We start from the raw sequence: 21,853 nt of genomic DNA on the forward strand, positions 1-21,853 counted from the left end.
AGTGCTGAGTTAAATTAGTATACAGAGTAAGTTAGAGGTAACACCAATTATCGCACTATGTCAACACTGAGAAAAAAATAACCTAGTAGAAATCAATTAATCAAGAATAAATGTCTAATTCTTCTGATCAAAATTTTGCCAATGATTTTCTAAGAAATTTTGAGAAAATGATTTGCCCTCTTAAACCTCAGTGATCTCTGAAGATGAAGTTGATTATAAATGCCATCTGTTTCATAGGAATAATATGAAGATTAGACATTGTAAGAAAGCTGGATATCCCAAATCTGTCAGATCAATGCAAAGTGTCTTTTTCATTTTCTCTCAGAAACTGGACATAGTGTTATTGGGTTATGTACTGGGTAAATGCTGTGAGATGTGGTATTCATAAAGGGATTAGAGACAGTGAAAGTTGAAATTTGGAGGGAAAATAATCTCTTCAAGAACTCTATAATGGGGTACCAAAGAACTGAACAAATCAGGGGTCCTAATGCTTTAGACCTCTAATTGGGAGAATACTAATAGCAAAATGATTTTGACATTTTTATTTCAATTGCCTGGAAAGAAAACTGCTGTGTTTTCCAAAATCCTCTTTTAGACCCAACCATACTAAAAGACAAAGAAAGATGGAGGAACAAAGGGTACCGCTGATGCCCCTGATTGTTTTAATTATAGCAAAGACAATAGCTGTAATTTCTCTCTCTCTCTCTCTCTCTCTCTCTCTCTACCTTTTGAGTTTTGGATCCCTGCCAGCCTGTGACACCTTCTTCCCCCAAACCAGTATGACTCCTTCAAAGCAGCATTTTCCTGGCTTTGAATTTAGTCTTTAATAAAACCCTCCTGCCTCTCCCTGACACATTCTTCTTCCATATCTATCTCTCTCCTGCACACAAATGTTGCTTCTGATCTCTTTACACATGAAGATATAGATCTTTGTGTTCACAATGTCTCTTAAGTCTTTATAATAAATATTTACAGTGTGCTGGGTGAGTTCCTTTGGCAATACATCGCTTCTGAACCAGCGCTTAGAATTCTTCTCCAGTTCCAAAGGGATCCCATGTGACGTTAATTAAGGTGTGAAATTGCTTCATGTTAATTGCTCACACCCTTCCATGATCTGCTATTAAGACAATTAAATATCTTTAATGGTACATTAACTGACAGAGCAATCTAACCTTTCCACTTCTTAGAAATTACAGAGGGCCAAGGAAAATTCAATTAAATTGGTAGTAATAAGAAGATTAGTCATATTTCATCCTTCTTTGATAGAAACTGATGTAGGATGGGGGTTCTTTATAGAGTGTCATTTGTGAACTTTATCAGAAACTGGAGTTGTATTGCTTCCATTTGGAAATAATTTGTCAGCAACTACAATTGCCTTCCACACAGGTTTTCCAATCTCCCTTATAGAACCATACTGACCCTCAAAGATTTCCACCTAGTTCTCTCCATAATTACAACAACTCTCACTTTATAAATAATTTTCAGGAATCCAGCAGTAATATAAGTAATAATTAGTAGCAGCTGTACTGCCTTATATGCCATTTGTGTGGCTCGTTGTTATTTTCAGCAGGCTTCCCTAACCACAAATGATCGATCTTGTATTGATCAATTGAGTATCAATTGATAGTCACTAACACTTTGAGAGTATGAAGGTTAAGATTATCATCCCAATTTTAAACATGAGGAAACTGAGTTTAACAGAGGTTAACTAGCTAACCCAGGTTCGTATAGTTAGAAAGAGGCAAAACTATGACCACAGCTGTTATCTATCAAAGACTGCCAGAGGATCCCATAAGCTGCTGGAGGCTTGACCAATGGGTATATAACATACAGGCAACAGTGACTTGGCAAGTGATTTCAGTGGTGTAGCAGAATAAGCCTAATTAGAGTGGATTCAAGTTATCACAGGAGGTAAAGAAAAGAAGAAAGTAATATTAAGTCACACTTTGGAGGAGCTCTGCTGTAAAAGAGGAGCAGAGAAATAGGAAGCAGTAGCTGAATAGAAATATGCGAGTTACAGTGGGGTTTATTGGCTTGTTTGCTTAGAGCTATTACACCATATTTATAGATTGATGGGAACATGTGGGGAGAAGTGACTTTGGGCATTAGAGGAGAGATGGTCACTGAATTATACTGACCAAAGGGAGTGGGCTCCAGCATGGAAGTGGCAAGTGGAGGGCCAACTTTAGACAGGTGCAGAGAGGGTTCAAGCTCTGTAACAAGCAGGGAGCCAGAACACGTGTGAGCAGATATATGCAGGTGGGTCGTTTTCATGGTGGAAATCAAACACTTCCTCTTCTTCTTTCTACGTGAAATACAAAACAAGGTGGTTTACTGATAAAAAAGGAGGAAGGAAGGGAAACGTGAAGGAGAGAGAGGGAGAGGAAGGAGAGAGAAAGTCAAGAAAAGAAAGAATAGGGGCGCCTGGGTGGCGCAGTCGGTTAAGCGTCCGACTTCAGCCAGGTCACGATCTCGCGGTCCGTGAGTTCGAGCCCCGCGTCGGGCTCTGGGCTGATGGCTCAGAGCCTGGAGCCTGTTTCCGATTCTGTGTCTCCCTCTCTCTCTGCCCCTCACCCATTCATGCTCTGTCTCTCTCTGTCCCAAAAATAAATAAACGTTGAAAAAAAAATTTAAAAAAAAAAAAAAAGAAAAGAAAGAAGACAGGCCTATTGCCTGAGTCTGAGGAGAGTTTGAGGAGTTAAGTGAAGGGATGTAACATCCCGTGGGAAGAATGGGAGAGGAAATTGGCAAGAGAAATGCGGTAGGGTTCCAGGAAGTGCTGAGCACCCCCATGAGGACTGGGATCAAGATCTTGACTTGAGACCAGTCAAGAAAGATTTATGTGTTTGTTTTTTCTCAGACATATTGAACTATCTGACTGTAAGCCTAAAGCAGGAACCCTAGAGCTAATCACACACGAGTTTTAATGCTGATTCTGCCCTATGGTGTCCTGCAATACTTCCAGCAAACTACTCTTTCTGTTCTCTAGTTTCCTCAGTTGCAAAGCTAACCAATGAAAGTATCTCTCTTTTGGGTGTTTAAAAATAATCATAGTGTATATAAGGTGCAGATATATATTAAGTATATCTTATACTTAATATTATACTTATAATATTAAGATAGAATATTAAGTATATCTTAATATTATATAAAGATATAATATTAAGTACTCAATTAATATTAGCTATGGTTGTGAGGACACTGCTTAGGAGGAGAGGACCCACTGGATGGTAACTGCATCTGGTTTTTTACAGTTGTCTGATTTATAAATAATGGCAACTTTTGAGATTCCACTTTTTTCATACTTTTAAGAAAGGCATTATTTTGGTTTGTTTCCCAAGAAAAGTTTGTAATTGATATAAATGTGACTCTTGAATGTTAAAAATTACAAACAGGGAATCTGAGCTAGTAAAGTGGCAAAGAACGCTTGCATATTTCTGATAACTGCATTTGCAACAAAGGTACCCATGAAAAGAATATAATAGAAGAATAGTAATTGGAAACCATGTCCTGGAAATCCTGTACCTAATCTTATAAAGAGGAGATGTGTTTTATTTTTGACAAGATTTCAATGCTCAGTGATATATATTAGATCTCTCTCCTTTCTAACAGTATAATCTTGCATTTAAAAGTAAAGCAAAAAAGAAATTAATAAAACAAATATTATGTAGTATTCTAAAGTTGGTAGCTTATGGTCTTGTTATGACCAAGTGTAGCATCTTATTTATGATAGCAGGACTGCGTGGCTTTCTACAGAAATATAGCCAGTGTATCTCAGGTGGCTGTCAAAATGACAGACTTCACCAGGCCAAGTCACAACGTGACATCATACAGGTGTGATCTGTTCACATTAATAAATTGAAATGGGAATTTATAGTGATTTCTGTGTCTTAAAGTAATGCATGATGTGGGCTCTGCTATTAGAAACTTTGTGTGTCCTCGTGTCTGCACATGAGGAAGAATATTCTCTCACCAAATCCCTCTACCTCATTTTTACTCTGAAAGCTACAGTGAATCCTTCTGCTTCAGTGTACTGTGGATCAAGAAAAGTCAAAACATGAATAAAAGGAGACACCCAAAAGAAGGAGAAGAGACAGGAGAAGGGTGGTGGGGAGGGGAAGAAAAGAAAAAAATCGAAACATATATCAAAATGGAGGGAAAAGAGAAAGAAAACTGAAATGAAGAGTGCTAAAGAATGAAACAGATATGCTTCCCTTTTCAGAACATTATCTCCTTTTACTATTTATCCAAAACTATTATGATACCACATGTGTTAGAGGAATAATGATATGTATCTCAAAAACATCCTGTGGGATAAAAAAAAAGAGCAAGTATTCTTTTTTATCCTGCTTTAAAGAAGAAAGAGGGCATGGAATGCGATCAAGAACCAACCAGAAGTACCAGGTGAAACAGAAGCAGTGTTGTTAATCAGGCATTGTATCATCAGGCACTGAACATTCTTGATAGCTGGATATTGAGACTCTGTTGAAAAAATAGTATAAAGTGAAATCAGAAGGAAACACAGTTGGAAATCAGTTCCATGCCAAATGATAGCCATTAAATCATACCCACTGAAAATAAACTCTGTATCACAAGTGTAGTCCACAGAGTCTTGGATGACACATGGGTAGATAATAACATCTCAAGTTGCCTTTATCAGAGAATTTGTGTCCAATGGTTAAATGGGCATTGGGACTGAATCTGAGTTTCTGAGAACTGTGATTGGGGAGCTGGGAAAACAAGAAATACAGGGAGTTGGATTTTTTGTTTGTTTGTTTCACTTTATTCCCAGGCGGGAAATTATTCCTCACCAAGAGTAGCTGAAGTGGGCCAAATGCATACAACAGAGGGCACCAGAAGAATCTATTCAAGAACAAAGAGGTGTTTAAAACATTGTAGAGCTTCCTAAAGCAAAATAAATCTATTTCTAATGAAATAATAGCTTATTGTAATAGAAAGTGATGGAAAAGCACTCCCCCGTAAATATCATTGTACTTTGAAATAATGCAAATTAAGAGATCAGAGGTCATTTCAATTACTAATAATGACCTGATTATCAGGAAGAGAAAAACTTAATCTTACATAATGCAGGGATTATTTAGGAAGACAATTCTGTAGCTGCAGAAAGAACTATTTGAAAATCAGAACCTAGCTGGTTTCCTAGACATGCTTCTTAAATATTTCCCACAATAGAGGCACCTGGATGGCTCAGTTGAGCGTCCAACTCTTGGTTTCAGCTCAGGTCATGATCTCATGGTTCATGAGTTCAAGCTCCATGTCGGGCTCTGTGCTGACAGCGTGGAGTCTGCTTGGGATTCTCTCTCTCCCTCTCTCTTGGCCCCTCCCCAACCCCCTCCCCCCACCAAAAAACCCCCAAAAAACCTAAAACACATTTTTTAATAAAAAAGATAAAGATTCCCCACAATTTCTTAGGACTATATGTTTGGAAATTAATACCAGAACTCCAAATTCTAGTACTAGTAGCTATATAAAATTATTTTTTATTGTAAATATATGTGATGCTCATATATGGGGTTAGTACCTCTTGATTTGTTATTTTTTGTTTGGTTAGTCTTCTTAAGTGCTACATTAAGTTCCCCACAAAACAAAAGGATAACCCTTCTTAACATGTTAGTTAGCTTGACCAAGTGAACCCCACCTTTCAATTGCAGTCAAAATTATGGTACTTGGAGTATATCAGATATTGTGCATGTTAGATAAGCAGCAGGTCTCACATGTAATGGTGCCTCAGCTAGGTTTATTTCTAAGAACTTAACAATTGTGGTTGCAAGATAGCAGAACTCATGAAAGTTTCAGATGCTGCCAACCATTTCTTATAGAATCTGTGCAGTAAGATTCAGTTTGATTGATTCTTTCTGACTAATCTGACTGGCTGTATTCAGGCCATATAAACATAGTTAGACATTTTTCCAGATAATGAGATTGAATAAATAGATTTTTCCCTATAAACTCCTGTATTTGATAGACATATTTTTTAACTCTTCATTCACTATCAAATTGAAGCTGACAGATATCAGGATAATGGTTTAAATCTAGCGTGGAATTCCATAATTCTGACACAAGTTAACCCTGCCAGGTTTAACCCTCCCACTTCTCTATCTTACCCCATTCTTCAACCAGTCACTTTTTCTTACATTACCTGCACTTCGTTTCCTCACTCTTCTTCAGTAGCCTGGCCATATCTCTAACTCCTCTGCATCAAGACTAAATCAACATCAGATAGCTATTGTGATGTCCTAATTTCCATTCAACTCTCTACCCTGGCTCTGAACAGCCTGTGATTTGTGTGCATGTCTGTGCTCTCCTTCTTCACCCTGAGCTCCATGAGGGCAGGAATCAAGAGGTCATTTCTTGCAGTTGCCAAGGAATTTAGCAGAGCTCCCAGCACAAATTAAATGTGCACCCGTTTATAGAATAAATGAGCAAATCAATGCTTGAACAAATGCATCTTTAGATATTTGTTCACAAAAGAGTAACTGGAATTGGAGGAGGGAAAAGAAAATGAAAAATCCATATTGAATGAAAGTGATACAACATTAGTTAAGCCAAGTTCATCCTACCAAAGGCATCCAAGATACTCTGCCTCTACCAAGTCTACATATGAATCTCGGGTCCAGTCGGGTCAGAAAATTTTCTCCACTGTCCTCCTGTTGATCAGTAATTTAGAGCGTTAGCTCCAGTCAGGACACCTGTAGAGAACAACAAACTCTTCTAAGATAGAAATGTCTAGCAGAAATATCATATGAACTACATGGGTAATTTAAATTATCTGGTATTCACATTTGAAAAATAAAAACAAGCATGTGATGTAAATTTTAATAGTATATTCAACCCAAAATATCCAAGAGATCATGTACTCAGTATGTAATCACTTTAAGACATTACTACTGAGATATTTATTCTTTTTGTGTGGTCTTTAAATTTGGTGTTTGTTTTATACTTGCAGCACATCTGAATTGGGAATAAACACATTTAATGCTGAGTGACCACATATACCAAATGGATAGTATATTAGGCAGTGCAGTTCTAGGGTATTCTCATCAGATTTTCCTCTTACCAACTCTATAACCCCTCAGTTATATCTCAATTCTCTCTGTCTTGCTGTGCTTCTAAGACTAATACTTTTGACTATTACGGAAATTGTTGACTCTTCCTATGCAAATAGAACATTTCTGGCTTTAATAGTCATCTCTTTGTGTATAGCTTACACTCCTTATTTGTGTGTGTGTGTGTGTGTGTGTGTGTGTGTGTGTGTGTGTATGTGATTTTTTTAAGTATGTATAATTATTAATTGTGTTAAATAGACACAACATAAAATTTACCATTTTAGCCAAAGTAAGTGTACATTTCAGAGCCATTAAGTAATTCACATTGTACTTGTACATGTTACCATTCTCCCTTCCCCCAGCTCCAGGAAACCACTATTCTCCTTCCTGTCTCTATGACTACTTTAGCTATCCTATGTTAATGGAATCATAAAATATTTGTCCTTTTGTGTCTAGTTTACTTCACTTAGCATAATGTCCTCAAGATTCATCCATTGTTGTGTCAAATTTCCTTCCTTTTTAAGGTTAAACAATATTGTATGGTATGTATGTACTACATTTTATCATTCATCCATTGATAGATATTTTGGTTACTCCTGCCTTTTGACTATTGTAAATAATACTACTCTGAACTCAGTGTGCAAATACCTGTTCACATCCCTGTTTTCATTTATTTTGGGTATATTGAGAGGTGGAATTTCTGGATCATATGATAACTCTACGTTTAATTTTTTGAGGAATCATCATATCATTTTCCATAGTGGCTTTACATTTTACATCTCTACCAGAAATGTACAGTGTTTTCAGTTTCTTCACATACTCACCAACACTGGTTATTTTGTTTTTGTCTTCATTTTTGATAATAGCCATCCTATTACATAGGATTCATCCTATAGTGGCATTTGTTTTCATTAACCTTTTTTGGATGACATTAAGAATATTTAGTAGAGGTAAGGCCAACTTGGATCTCAATTAATATATGGATATAATTTAAACGTTGTCTGATATAAGATAATCTTTTGTTGCATTTTTTGATGAATTGCTCTTCTGCTTTTGTTAAGAACTCTTGATTAGGATTTTGAAGCCTTACATTCTCATCCTGGCTTTGCTGCTACTCACCATCTGACTTTAGGAAAGTTGCTTAGTTTCCTTTATATTTAAAAATGTGGATAAGAATTTCTCACTTTATTCATAAGGTTAATATGATTATCAAATGAGTTAGTCAATTTAAAATGGCTTTGAAAAATCTTGAATAATAGATTCATTTAAAGGATTAAAAGTTTATTTACAAGATTACCATTGTGGTTACGTTGTACATCAATGTGATGGGTTTTACATTTTGCACATCTAATGCACTTTATAGAACAGTTATACCTTCTGTTCTCTTCTTGTACTCTGTGTCATCTTTTAATTGTGTGCCATTTAGAATAGTACAGTTATGGAGTGTTGATACAACTACCCAAGGGAGCTATATTACTGGGGAGAAATGTTTTGTCCTTTCTTTGCTTTCTAATTGGATCGTGTTCTTTTAACTACATTTTCATTCAAAATTTGATTGAGATTTGTACCCCTTGATTTGTCAGCTTCTTGAGTTAGACAGTATTACAGACATCCCAGAGTCTATCAATAATAATGAAAATGAAAGCCCAAGAAACTAATCTTGTTTGACAAAGTTTTTGCTCTCTTTGTTTATACTCGCTTGTAATTCCTTGATTGACTCAAGTTTGTTTTCTTTAAAGAAACAATTATTTCTTTAAACAGAAATACAGAAATTCAAATATTTATTTGACTAATTGAAGGGGGATTTTCAGAAAACTGAGAAACCCACTATTTACTCTTCATTTTCCAACTAAGATATATGGACTAGTTTTTTCAAAACCCAGAATTTTATTTTTCCATTTAATGAAAATACTGGAAAGTTAGTGAGTAGGCCTGGAAGAAGAGCAACTTACATGCTCTGCTATGGTACTAGTGAGTTTTGTTCTTTTTGAAACACTGAAAATTTTCAGATGCCAATTTTAAAAAACCTCTTTAAGGACTTGATACCAGGATGGCCAGCAGGGTTTAGTTATTGGGAAAGTTGTCTACAGTGGTAATTGTAATGGCAACATTTCACATTGTCATAACTGAAGTATTTTATGTATTAGTGAGAAATAGCAAAAAAAGAAAAGAAAAAGAAAAAAAAGCAAAAGAAAAAGAAAAAGAAAAGATAAAAAGTAAAAACAAATGCCCTGGGAAGAATCTAGAACATAATAACATAAGGAAACTAAAAACTAAGTAGTAAAATAAGAAATTTAGCTATAAAATTATTTTTAAAAATGTATTCTTTTTTAAATCAGAAGTAACATCCTTCATGTACCTTTAAGTTGGGAGTTTAAGAAATTTGCAGGTCAGAGACGCCTGGGCGGCTCATTTGGTTAAGCGTCCGACTTGGGCTCAGGTCATGATCTCACGGTTTGTGGGTTTGAGCCCCGTGTCTGGCTGTGCTGACAGCTCAGAGCCTGGAGACTGCTTCAGATTCTGTGTCTCCCTCTTTCTCTACCCCTCCCCCTCTCACACTCTGTCTCTCTCTCAAAAATAAAACATTAAAAAAAATTCAAAGAAATAAAAAAGAAATTTGCAGGTCAAAATATATTGATTATGTATATTTTTTAAAAGATAATTTTTGTCATTCTTTCAGACTCTGATTTAGCAGCTTGTAGTCAGTCCTGGGGATGTATTGGTTTTTATAGTTGACTCATTGGCAAAGTAGGAAAAGCTGTGTTTATGGCATCATATGAATAGCTTTCTGATGGAATCACTTCACTACTTCTGAGTTCCCTGTGCACTTACTTCTCTGTGCAAATATCTATACTTGCATATATAAATGTATGCTTTAATTTTGGAGATTTTAACACTTTCTCTGTAACAGAAATATAGGTAAGAGACATTAGACTTGAGGAATTACAAGATTTCAATAGGATCTTCCACATGGATCTTCTGTCTTTTGGAAAAGAAAGTAGAAACTTAAATTATCTAATGGCATCATCTGAAAATTACAGAATTATTTCTGAATTCACTTACTCTGTGCAACTTTGCTACGTAAGCCAGAGGTCTTTTGGGATGTTGGGGAAGCCATTTAGTACAATAATTGAAATACTTTAAAATCTCATTTAAAATATGTATGTAAAAAATATATATGTAATAATTTTGCATGATATATTTAGCAAAAATAGTTTATATATCCCTTTTGTACTACCTGAAGTGAGGTTCAGTTTGCCAAGATCAGCATCATCTGGGAGCTTATTAAAAATGTAGAGGGGCACCTGGGTGGCTCAGTCAGTTAAGCGTCTGACTCTTGGTTACGGCTCGGGTCATATCTCATGGTTCTCTGGTTTGGGCCCCGCATGAGGCTCCGTGCTAAAAGCATGGAGCCTGCTTGGGATTCTCTCTCTGCCCCTCCCCTGCTTGTGCTCTCTCTTTCTCTCAAAATAAATTTTAAAACATGTAGAATCTCAAGTCCACAAAAACGTGTATCAAAATCTCCATTTTGACAATATCCTTGAATGTTTCAAAAGCACGTTATTGTTTAAGGAGCTCTACCACTGAGATGTTGCGAAAAAACCTGTCTCCTCTTCACTGAACTAGTGTAATGAGACCATTTCTTATGTCTTAACTCTGTTAATCTAGTTTTGAATTTAGAATACCTTTAGCCAAAAAAAAATTATCACTGTGTTCTCTGAAATCTGTTATTCAATATTTTCATGAAGAGATCAGCTCCTTCATTCTCTTAAACATCTTTGGACACTTCCTATATTCCCGACATTTAATCCTCATAAAAATTCAGTTTTTCAGTGATGAAAATGTGTCCAAGTTAACAGAGCTGGCAAGTGACTGAGTAGGGACATGGACCCAGGTAGTGTGGCTCCCAAATTGGTGCTCTCTTTTTTTTTTAATTTTATTTAATTTTATTTTTTTAATTTACATCCAAGTTAGTTAGCATATAGTGCAACAATGATTTCAGGGGTAGATTCTAGATTCCTTGATGCCCCTTACATGTTTAGCCCATCCCCCCTCCCACAACCCCTCCAGTAACCCTCTGTTTGTTCTCCATATTTAAGAGTCTCTTATGTTTCGTCCCCCTCCTTGTTTTTATATTATTTTTGCTTCCCTTTCAAATTTGTGCCCTTAATCACTGCATGACATCCAGTCAGTCATAACCATGCTCAGCTCTCCTGCATCATGGCAAAACCCAAGGGAGGAAGCTATTTGATTGGTAATAATATTCAGATTACCAAAGCATTGCAGCGATGGTTTAATGGATGGAGGGACTTAACTCTTTGTTCCTAAATCAAGGATAAAAATAATTCCCGATATTTGAATGAAATACTTCATGTGCTTGTATATAGTCACATATGTCTATTTCACAACAATATAATGAATGTTTTAATGTATTCCTTATGCTGATAGATCCTGTCTTACAAGAATAAGAACTGAATTCTTATGCATTGAAAAAAAATATTCTTTTTATGCAATAATCTAGCAACAGCCATGATAATTCACAGATGACTAACCTTTGGAGCCAGACAAAACAATAGAGGAGAGAGAAACTGTCTTACGTAGATGTGAACTAAAATTTCACAGTTGCATATTCAAACTTGAAGCAATTGGGAAAATGGCGTTGTTGATTTATTTCTCTGCCTTCCCTCCTATTATCACCTCTTATGTAGGGTGCCCTGAAAATTGGTGCAAAATATTTCAATTTGATATAACAATGTCATATTTCTTGTAGTAAGGTAAAGATTAGGAGCATGTATATAAGGATTTTTTTTTCCTGTGTGAACTAGATTGCAGACTAAGGACTAAGAAAATATCTATTTCTATCCTTTTAATGTTATGCTCGCAATGTCTCCTCTAACGCTAGATGAAAATCCTGTTATATAGGTTAGCAGACAGGTAAGACTCAAGCCTTATCTGTAAGAGAGCAGAAACCACTCTATGTCCACAGTTCAAGAAGACTTAAAAGGTTATGACCGATAAAACTAGTAGAGGGTCATTTATATCCACTAAATATGTTATCCAGTTAAAACTAGTTTTTACACAGGAGAGAAGAGCTCGTGGTGAGAGTGAAGAATATTGTGAAATTAAATTTGAGATGTTTATGGAATCCAAATTGATGTCTACTATTGTAATAAGTAATTGATGTAATTTTGCTTTTCAGTGTGTATGTACAGAGAGCCATCGCTACATGAAATTGGAGAAAAACAAGGACGTTCGAGGAAAAGTTCTGGAACACCAACCATGAATGGAGGCAAAGTCGTGAATCAAGATTCAACATAGCTGAGAACTCTTCCCTTTGTCCCTCTCTCATCCCTTCCCTTTATCCCCTCCCCTTTACCCATTTCCTTCCAATAAATCCACCCAAGGAGAGGAAAATAAAATGGCAACCCAGGACCTAGTGACTAAGATTCTGCACTCAAAATCTTCCTTTGTGTAGGACAAAGAAATTGAACCAAAGCTTGCCTGTTGCAGTTTGGTAGAAAATGCACATGCACAAAATATTAGCACACATAAAATCAAGGGAAAAAATAAATCAAAACGCCACAACATTGTGTTGTTATTAATAAAAGGCCAATTATAATGAAGACATAGCTATAATAAATGTGAAATAAAGTTATTAACTTAAAGACAAGGGTTTTGGAGAATTTAACTTAGAAATCAATGTAATACCCTAAATAACTTAAACTTTGGATAATGCTGTGATGTGTGCTGTGTTTTGAATTTGAATTTTCTTTGGGCATCTGGAATTGACACATAATTACATACTGTTTCCAGGATTTTTTTTTACCATGATATTGAACATGTACAAATTATAGATTCTTCTAACACCTGTATGGTATAAGCCAGGAATCATTTAAAAGTTTAAAATTTTATTCTTGAAGTTGTTACTTAAGATTGTTTCATGCAAAGGATAGACTTCTGTTGAACTTAATGGTATTAGCTGATATCATTCCTTCATAAAAAAGAATTTCAGATTCACCTAGGAGATTATCATATTTTTATCAAAGGGATTAGTCTAGGATCTCATTTTTTTTTTTTTTTTAGTCATTTAGAAAAATAAAATGTGTTCTAAGGCTGAAATAACTTTTGGGAATTCTGTGTCATTGCCATGCCTGGGCAGTGATGAATAAGTTATATGCTCTTATCATTTGGTCTGATTGTTTACATTGTACACACATTTGAGAGTAGAGGTGCATGTCTAGCTGTATTAGAGAGTTTTGTACCATCTCTTGCAGCAGGAAAGAAAGAAAAGGAGTTTTGCATGAGGAAATAAGTTTTAGGAAATTGGTCAAAGCAAATTGTAGTTGCCTTTGAAACTTACTAGAGTTTTATGTATGTAATATTTTCCAAACTTCACCAAGAAATTGGGAGGCATGGCTGTGAAATTCCTAACCTAATATCTTATGAAGCCAGTGGTTTGCTTGTTGCTGTATATCCTTGTTAATAAGTCTAGTTGACAATAAATCTGTCTCCTAGAACACAGAAAGGAACTTGATACACTGAGTTTTCAAGGGGCATAGAGAAACAATATGGAATTAACAGTTATGGTTCCAACACACAGGGTTGTGTGAGCTTAAAGCACTCAAAAAGAAAAAAAAAAAGAACTCAGTGTAAGGACTAGGCAATACTAAAGTATTAGAAAAATATTAGGGAAGAAATGAACATTATATGATCACCTTGGAAAAAAAATAGATCTACATAGTCCTACAAATCAGGATGGTGTAGAGACATCCAAATTCAAACAAAACAGAATGTTAAAAATGTATGCAGAATTATGGATATTATCAATGAGAAGACGTAGCATGTTACTTCTCCTATAGCTCTACTGTCCAGCATGTATTGTTCCAAATATGATTCCCTAAAATATATACACTTTGCAGAAGCTCTAGGCCTTCACTTAAATGACCTTGCCATTGGTTGCTGTATTCTTTCAAAGTCAATGTAGTTCCCCCTCACTCTACACAATCATTATTCTTTAATAGTGGTTTGTGTCCTTCACCAAGTACTTAATTTATGTTATCAGGAGGTTAGCAGCAAATGAAATGGAGGAATTTGCCTTATCGGTTGTAAAGAATAAAAGTTATGCATCTAGGCACCTCGGCAAGGATTTTGAACACACCTTTGCAAAAGATATTTGTTTAACAAAATATTTTGAAAGTAACAAATAAAGACATTTAAATTAAAAAAAAAAAGAATGTTGCTCTTCTAGGAAAAGAACACACTTGTAAAAAACTTACAAATCTGGTTGTATTTCTCCTTGTCACTCTTGATTCAACTTGCTTTTAAACACACCTGTCACTTCTAGGACCAAACAAACCCCAAGCACAAAGCCTTGTTTTCTTTGAAAAAATTCAAAAAGAGTCTTCTACAAAATGGGTCACAGGCTCATTTAGCATGAAATTACTTGAGCTTTTATGGTGATACACACACACACACACACACCCCACAAACTCATCAGTAACACAATTGACAGTTTCACAAAGTGTTATAAATTACACTGATGATTTCATTACAATATATTTAGTCTGGTTAAATATTAAGAAAAAAATATTAAGAAAATATTAAGAAAAAATATGATGGCGATATGAACTGCAACACAAATCCTCCCTCTATTTTCAATGGCTGCCCATGATTTATCATCTAGATTCATATTTGTCTTCTTCCTCATAGCAGTTAAGAAGCAGGAGTCCAACCACCTGGTTTCTATATTGTTTTTTTTTTCATATCATTTAAGCAAATGTTGACCACAGTAACTGTTCAGAAATTAGCTTTGCCTTATTTACAATTAACTTTGAAGAATTAACTGGAAAGCTCACCTTTCTTTTACATATTAACTTGACAAAACCTGTAGTTGAGAGCATAGGGTGAACGTTTGCTTAACTGCTGCTTACGTTTTAGGTACATAAAACCTTTAATAGAAAAAATCAGTATTCACGGTCTTAGTTTTTTTTTAATTACCAAATACAAACATATAATTATCCTATTTCTTCCAAAAATATGAGCCAGTTTAAATAGTTTGTTTTCCAGGCTTCTTCCAAGTAAAATAATTCTTTGATTTTTATCGTTTAACTTTCTGGGTCTCAATTCATTCATCTCTTAAGTTTCTATAAGTCAAATAAACTCTTTTTTTTCATCCATTGGGATATTCTCAGGAAAAATATAACTTTCAGTAAAGCTTTGTAATTGACTATGTACATATAAGTTAAGATGTGTTTATTCCAAGAGTCCTCATTGTAACATGCTTCAAAATCAATGAGCTTAAGAATGAAAACAATACTTTTGAGAATCTCAAAACAGTTCTTTGGTCAATATACTTTACTTGATTTTTAAGCTAGAAGTTTGAGGTATGGAAACAAAATGGTGCTGATGTTCCATTTGCTAATTCAGAGACTTGTGCTTCAAGAAACTGGAGGACAGCAAGCCATCCTGTACTTGATCACAGTAATAGTTTGGGTTTTGAATTTTACATATGAATTTCATAGCACATTTTTAGCCACTATGGATTGGCACAATAAAGAGACATCAATTTGATGTAAATTGTGATGCTTTATGGGCCTCATTTTAATCCAGGTAGCTTTTTAGAAGGATTCTTCAATTTAAGAAATGACACTGCTGTAGATAGGTATTATATGTATGGATGATTGTCCTGTGGTGCCACTAGCAAGAGATGAGAATATTAAGACAGAAGTAAAGAATGAAGAATGACTTATTATGTATTGGAAATTTGAAGGTCCTAATTTGGGACCACTGATTTCTTGACAAAGAAACTTAGCTACATCAACAGTAATTTTTTTAAACATGGACCCAGAAATAGCAAATCTACTATTCTACCTTCATGGCTTAGTCTACAAGGCCTTGCTCTGAGAAGGTTTCCCATGATGTTACTTAATTTCATCTGCACAAGGTGAAACACACTCAAACATAAAAATCCCCTGCTCATTTTAATATCATAAAAGGCTGAGATTATGTCTCTGTCATAAAATTGTAAATAGCATTTTTTAACTCAGAGTCACATTTAAAACAGTGGATTGTTCTACAAATATATATGTGTATATATACATATGCTTCTGAAATAAGGATATATAGAGTTTTTATTTGACTTGTGTTCTTTAGTCATAGCTAATCAAAAAATAAAGAGGTTTGAATGCAAAACTTTATATACAAATGTATATTTCTAATGGTAATATAAATTGCCACTTTATAATAAAAAAAGGAACAGATGGAAATAATTATCAAAGCACATGCTCCTTCAGACTTAAGTGATTCTGAATTCTTCTTTGATGTAGAAGTATTTTGTTTTGAAAAGTTATCTTAAAAAGCTATACTTCCTGATCCAGATTCCATGATAAGTCATATCAGATTGAAAAGTTATGTTTGAGGGCAGGAAAAAGATGCTAAATGCAAATCTTTATTTTTCAGGATTTTTCCTTGCAGCCCAAGTTAAAAATTCAATATTTAAAATCTAAATTAATTGAAAATTATTAATATTCAGAGATGATATATTAAGCTTCAGTAACAGAAGCAAAATGTATTTAACATACAATTGCTTTAAAATAATTTCATAATAAAAATTACATCACTAGATGTTTTATTAGTTGGAAAGAATTAATGTTTCTTTGTCTTTGCTCCAAGCACAACTTAAAGACAGTGGCATTCATTTTACTTAAAGTTGTTTAAAAGTCCAAAATACACTCCTATGAATAGAATTGGTATTAGCTCCATTATAAGATTAAATGTTACAATTTAAAAAAATTATTGACACTGAAATGTTTAATAAACATGCTGTATGAGAAAATTGAACAAATTAATGTTTCATTTTTGCATTAAAGCACAGATTATTCAAATCATTGTTTTTTGAGATCAGATTTGTAAAATGTTTATATATCACAACCTTCCTGAAGTAAAAAGCAATTAAAATCTTGAGATGCTCATGCATGTAGACAAAATACTTGCACTTTTTTTTTAATATTAAACTTCTTTGGGAAGTCAATGTGTTTATCTTATAATCTGTCACTGAAAAGGTGCTATGCCTTATTTTAAAAAAAAACATCAAAATTAGAATCATAATAAATCAGCTTTTTTATTGAACATCATAGCCAAAGCAAAAATTACTTGCTCAATATGAAGTTACTGGTGGTAAACTTAATGTTTTACTTTTTCAGGGTTAAGAACTATAGCACATTCATTTATTCATTGATTCATAATTTACTAGCTAGAAATTTGGTTGAGTTTAAGGATTATAGCCTAAATTTTAGTCTCAAAAAAATCCAAGAAAGGCAGACACATAAATAAATAATGTAAATACTTGAAAGTAAGTGTTACAATAGGTATGTGACTAAACTTTTATATACAACTGATAATGCAACAGTGAGGCCTGCAGGGAAGACAGGGATTGAAAAGAAAAAAAGGTATCTACTGAGTAATAAAAGAGAGATGACAAGGGGCCCCTCAAGTAGAGGAAATAATTTGAAGAAAAGTTGTGGAGACATGAAAATCACGACTTATTGGGAAATACAAATGAAACAATGAAGGAGGGTTCAAATGAGGAGGTGGGGGGAAACTGAGTTAATACCAATAAAAATGAAAAGTTATTCAAAGTTTTGTCAAGGCGCTCTTTGGATTTGTTTTAGCCTCCGTATCTGTTAGGATGCTTGTGGTTGCTTGTAACAGAATCCCCAAACCAAAATGGCAATTCTCCAGGTTCACAGCATCACTGCCTGAGGCTAAATTTGTCTGCAGCTTTCAGCTCCGCCCACCTCCACCTGTGATAATGTCCCTCTTCAAGTAAGGTATTCTTTCACAAGTTGCAGATGCCACATATTTATATCAAGTGCTGTCTCTTACAGTCTACCTCCCTCCCCACCAAAAAAACAAAAATATTTTCTAAAATCTCATTGGCCCAAATTGGGTAATGTATCCATACTTGGATGAACCACTGAAGCCAGAAATTTGATATGAATTGACTAGTTTAAGTCAACCTGACCCTTTTCTTGGATGTATCTGTTGGATGTATTTTCCCCAAGAAGATACAGGTCTGCATAGATGAGGGATGAATATTTGAGTGGAATTCAGGGTCCATTTATCAAGAAGAAATGGAAATGAATATGGAGTAGCAAATAACAACAAATTTCCATTACTTGTTAATGACTGTATTTTCTCCCACATCTCATTGGATTTTCTAAAACCTGGTTTAGAAAAATTTTGCAAATATTAGTGGATTAAAGTTACTGCCATAAACCATGGTGTGTGTGTGTGGGGGGGGAGGAAATAAAGGCATTATAGATTCAATTCCCTAAACATGATTAAATGCCTGCTATGCAAAGGCACTGTGAGGGTCACTTAAGAAGATACAAACCACTGTGGTACATTTGACAACAACGTAGTATATATCTATCAGTGCTTTTAAATGAGCATTACAAAGAGGACTAGAAAATGCATCTTGGCTACTTTAAATCAAAGGTATATATCGTATCTACTTTTTCATAACCATAAAAAAAGAAGAAGAAACCTGTAACAATTAGACCATTACAAAATATCACCCAACAGTTATTTTAAGTCTTCAACTCAGGGCTACTTGGGATTTCAAAGTCATCTGGGATGGACATACATACCATTCTTGAGTCTTTTCTCTAGATTATAGCATATATTTGAACAACGAATGACGATAAATGTATTAATCTCCCAAAGCAGCCTATTATACATGGCAGCAGTACTGGTTTTATAAATTTCTACTTTATATGAAGTAACTTGTTCTTCTGTATCTCCTACCCATTGTTTCATATTTCACTCCCTAGGACTAGTCAATGTCAATTTAATCCTTCACCTATAGAAAAGTCATACAGATATTTCAAGATCATTGTCATTTCTTTCCCAATCTTCAAGGGTCTCTACTCATGTGAAATATCTTCAGGTATTTTAAATGTTTTATTTGCCATTCTGTTTACTTTACTCAGAGCAAATTCTAGTAACTTGGAGTGCATAACTGAACATGATATTCTCGATGTAACTGGTCCAGAGATGCTCCCTCATTCTCATCATGGTAACAGTATTAAATTAAGATTGCATTCGCTTTAAAAAATGTTTACTTATTTATTTTTAGAGAGAGAGAGAGAAAGAAGGAAAGCTCAAGTCGGGGAGATGCAGAGAGGAGAGAGAGAATCCCAAGCAAGCTCCACATTGTTAGTACAGAGCTCTATGCAAGGCTCAAACTCACTAACCATGAGATCATGGCCTGAGCTGAAATCAAGAGTCAGACAGACCTTTAACCAACTGAGCCACCCATGTGCTCCTCTGCATTAGCTTTTTTAACAATCTCATAAATTTTTTTTTAATTCAGGTTTATTTTTATCAGAACACCTAGGCATTTTCATCTCTATGATTCAAATTAAGATGGAAGTTTGCTGATAGACTCATAAAAATAATTCTAATCTGATTAAGTCTTTGAGAAACATAACATACTCAGAATTTTCCAGATGTATGACAAAACTCCCATTCAGTGATTAACCACAAATCATCTACTTTGTGTGATTATCTTGTGTGATCAGATCAATCTGTTTTGGGGGATTAACCACAATGCCCTTCATCTTCTCATCTCACTTAAACTGGGGTGAGGTTTCAGAAATGATCATTCTGGCAGTTCTTTGTCTTAAGGAGTAGGTGCCCTTATAGAAGACACACGGTTTTGCTCCATTTTAAACTTTCTCTCTTCTCTTTAGTCTCCATTAATTTAATTATCAATACCCCCAATAATTACATTAATTAGACTTTAAGAATCGTTACTTAGCTTCTCACTGATTTCATTTTTTTTCATTCTGTAATTTTAAATTTTGGCCTACTTATTTCAATAATCAATTACGCATCTCTTCAAATTTCTATTCAAACTTTTCTTCTCTGAGTCAGCTTGCAACATTCTTGTGCACACTCTCAAAAGCTCTTAAGCTGGTAACAATTCTGAGGCTTTGAGGACCTGAGAATGCCTTTTTGCTTACTTTGGCCTGTGAATGACACCTGGGTGGGTATCAAGTCCTTGAGTTACCTTCTTCTGTAAAATTCTCTTAATGTGTCATTGACCTGTAGGCTTTTTTAGGGACATACTATAATTGAAATTAATATGCATTCTCTGGAAATGAGCTTTCATAATTATTTCTTAAGAATTTAAAATGCTATTGATATTGTCATGTTATCTTTCTAACTCATTTGACAAGCTTATCTAGAAAATAATATATTATCTAGAAAATAATATTTTAATTTATGTGCTGTGTCTCTTATATAGCAATTCATGCATTAGCCCTACCATTCCATTGTAAGCTGTCATCTTCAAAAATATGTTCCTGACCCAGAGAAACACACAGACACATACACAAGGAAAACACTGAAAGAAGAGGTCTTTAATATGCAAACTACATGTCAGCCTATCTACGCTTTGGTTTGTCTTTGTCAACCCCATTTTCATCCTTGGCTTCATTTTTTTTTTTTTATGCATCTATGCATTTTCAGATTGTGACACCACTTGCTTGACTAACTTAGCTCTGAATTAGTTAACATTTTTTTACCCTAATTTTTTGAGTGGTAGTTCTTTTCCTTGGACAGATAACTCTGGAATAATAACACAGATTCTATCGGCTCAGCACATCTGGTTAAATAGGAGAACATCCATTACAATACCCTTATGTAATGGTTTCACCGAGGTATAACCCCACCCACACTATACCAGATAGCCTGTGTTGGCACATCTCAACACACATACAAACTAAGCATGGAATTATGGGCAAGGGAGACATTGACCCACTTGACTAACCCACTCTCCATCTTAAATGCTAGAGTTATTTCTGGCGTGCCTCAAAACAAATGACTATGGTTTGTTGAATATAGCCAACATAATTGCGGACTTTCAGAGGGCTATCCACTTCTCTGACAGAGGATACATAGTTATCTGGAACTTAGTCCTAAAAGCAAAAATTGAAGGGGTTAGCTCTCCCTTCTTACTTCCTCCATCCATTGCCTCTACAACTAGACCCAGGTCTGGTCAAATGTATGTATCTGTCTTCCACTTGAAGGACTCTAATGATTAAATCATCAATAAAAATGATTTAGTTTTCAGGCCTTTTCCATTTATTTAAGGAAACAAAATGATCTGCGCACTTCCTATTATTGGACCTATTCAGTGGTTCTTATCCTGATAGCATATCAGAACTATGTAGGCTCAAGCTGCAAGCCTAGAAAGAGGATTAAATTGGTTTAGAATGAAGACAGATGATTCCATTCTGTAGGAGTTGAGAATCACCCCACTAAATAACCTCCTAAAAAAGGCATAACCCGTATTTATTAAGTGCCCATTTAAGACTGGATGAATCTGGATTTCTAGACACCTTGTAAGTTGTAAATATCCATGAGAGTTATGAGCAGAAGACTCCCTTCCTGATAAAGCTTAGATAGTTTGAATAGCAGGTGGTGGTAGATGCCACGCCACTTCCATGTCCCTGCCATTTTCTGGCATCTTGCCTAATCTCCTAGAGAAGGTGTAGTGGTATATTCAGAGATTTGAAGTTAGCCTCATAGTAAATTCATCTATATATTTGCAATTGATTCAAGGACAATTTTGTCTGAGCTCAGAGAGATATTTATCTAAACAGCCGCATCAAATGGGTACTTACATTTCTGCATAAGATATTTGGATCTGGATTATGTCAATAAGCGTGGCTGCTGTCTTGAGATAGTAGCTCCCAAAGTCATCAAGGCATCTATGA

At 34.9% G+C, this 21,853-nt stretch overlaps 1 protein-coding gene across 3 annotated transcripts in view; it reads left to right on the forward strand.

Annotated features, from left to right (window-relative positions):
- The window catches only part of FGF12 (fibroblast growth factor 12), a 559,298-nt gene extending 544,839 nt beyond the window's left edge, over positions 1–14,459 (forward strand). For all 3 annotated transcript variants that reach the window (XM_043594581.1, XM_043594580.1, XM_043594579.1), the window contains one exon: positions 12,268–14,459. In XM_043594581.1, coding sequence (XP_043450516.1) covers positions 12,268–12,386 — 119 coding nt within the window. In that variant the 3' untranslated portion in view covers positions 12,387–14,459. The remainder of the gene's footprint in view (positions 1–12,267) is intronic.
- The last annotated feature ends 7,394 nt before the right edge of the window (positions 14,460–21,853 follow it).

Source organism: Prionailurus bengalensis, chromosome C2 (genome assembly GCF_016509475.1).
Source record: "Prionailurus bengalensis isolate Pbe53 chromosome C2, Fcat_Pben_1.1_paternal_pri, whole genome shotgun sequence".
In the NCBI taxonomy this organism is placed as follows: domain Eukaryota; kingdom Metazoa; phylum Chordata; class Mammalia; order Carnivora; family Felidae; genus Prionailurus; species Prionailurus bengalensis.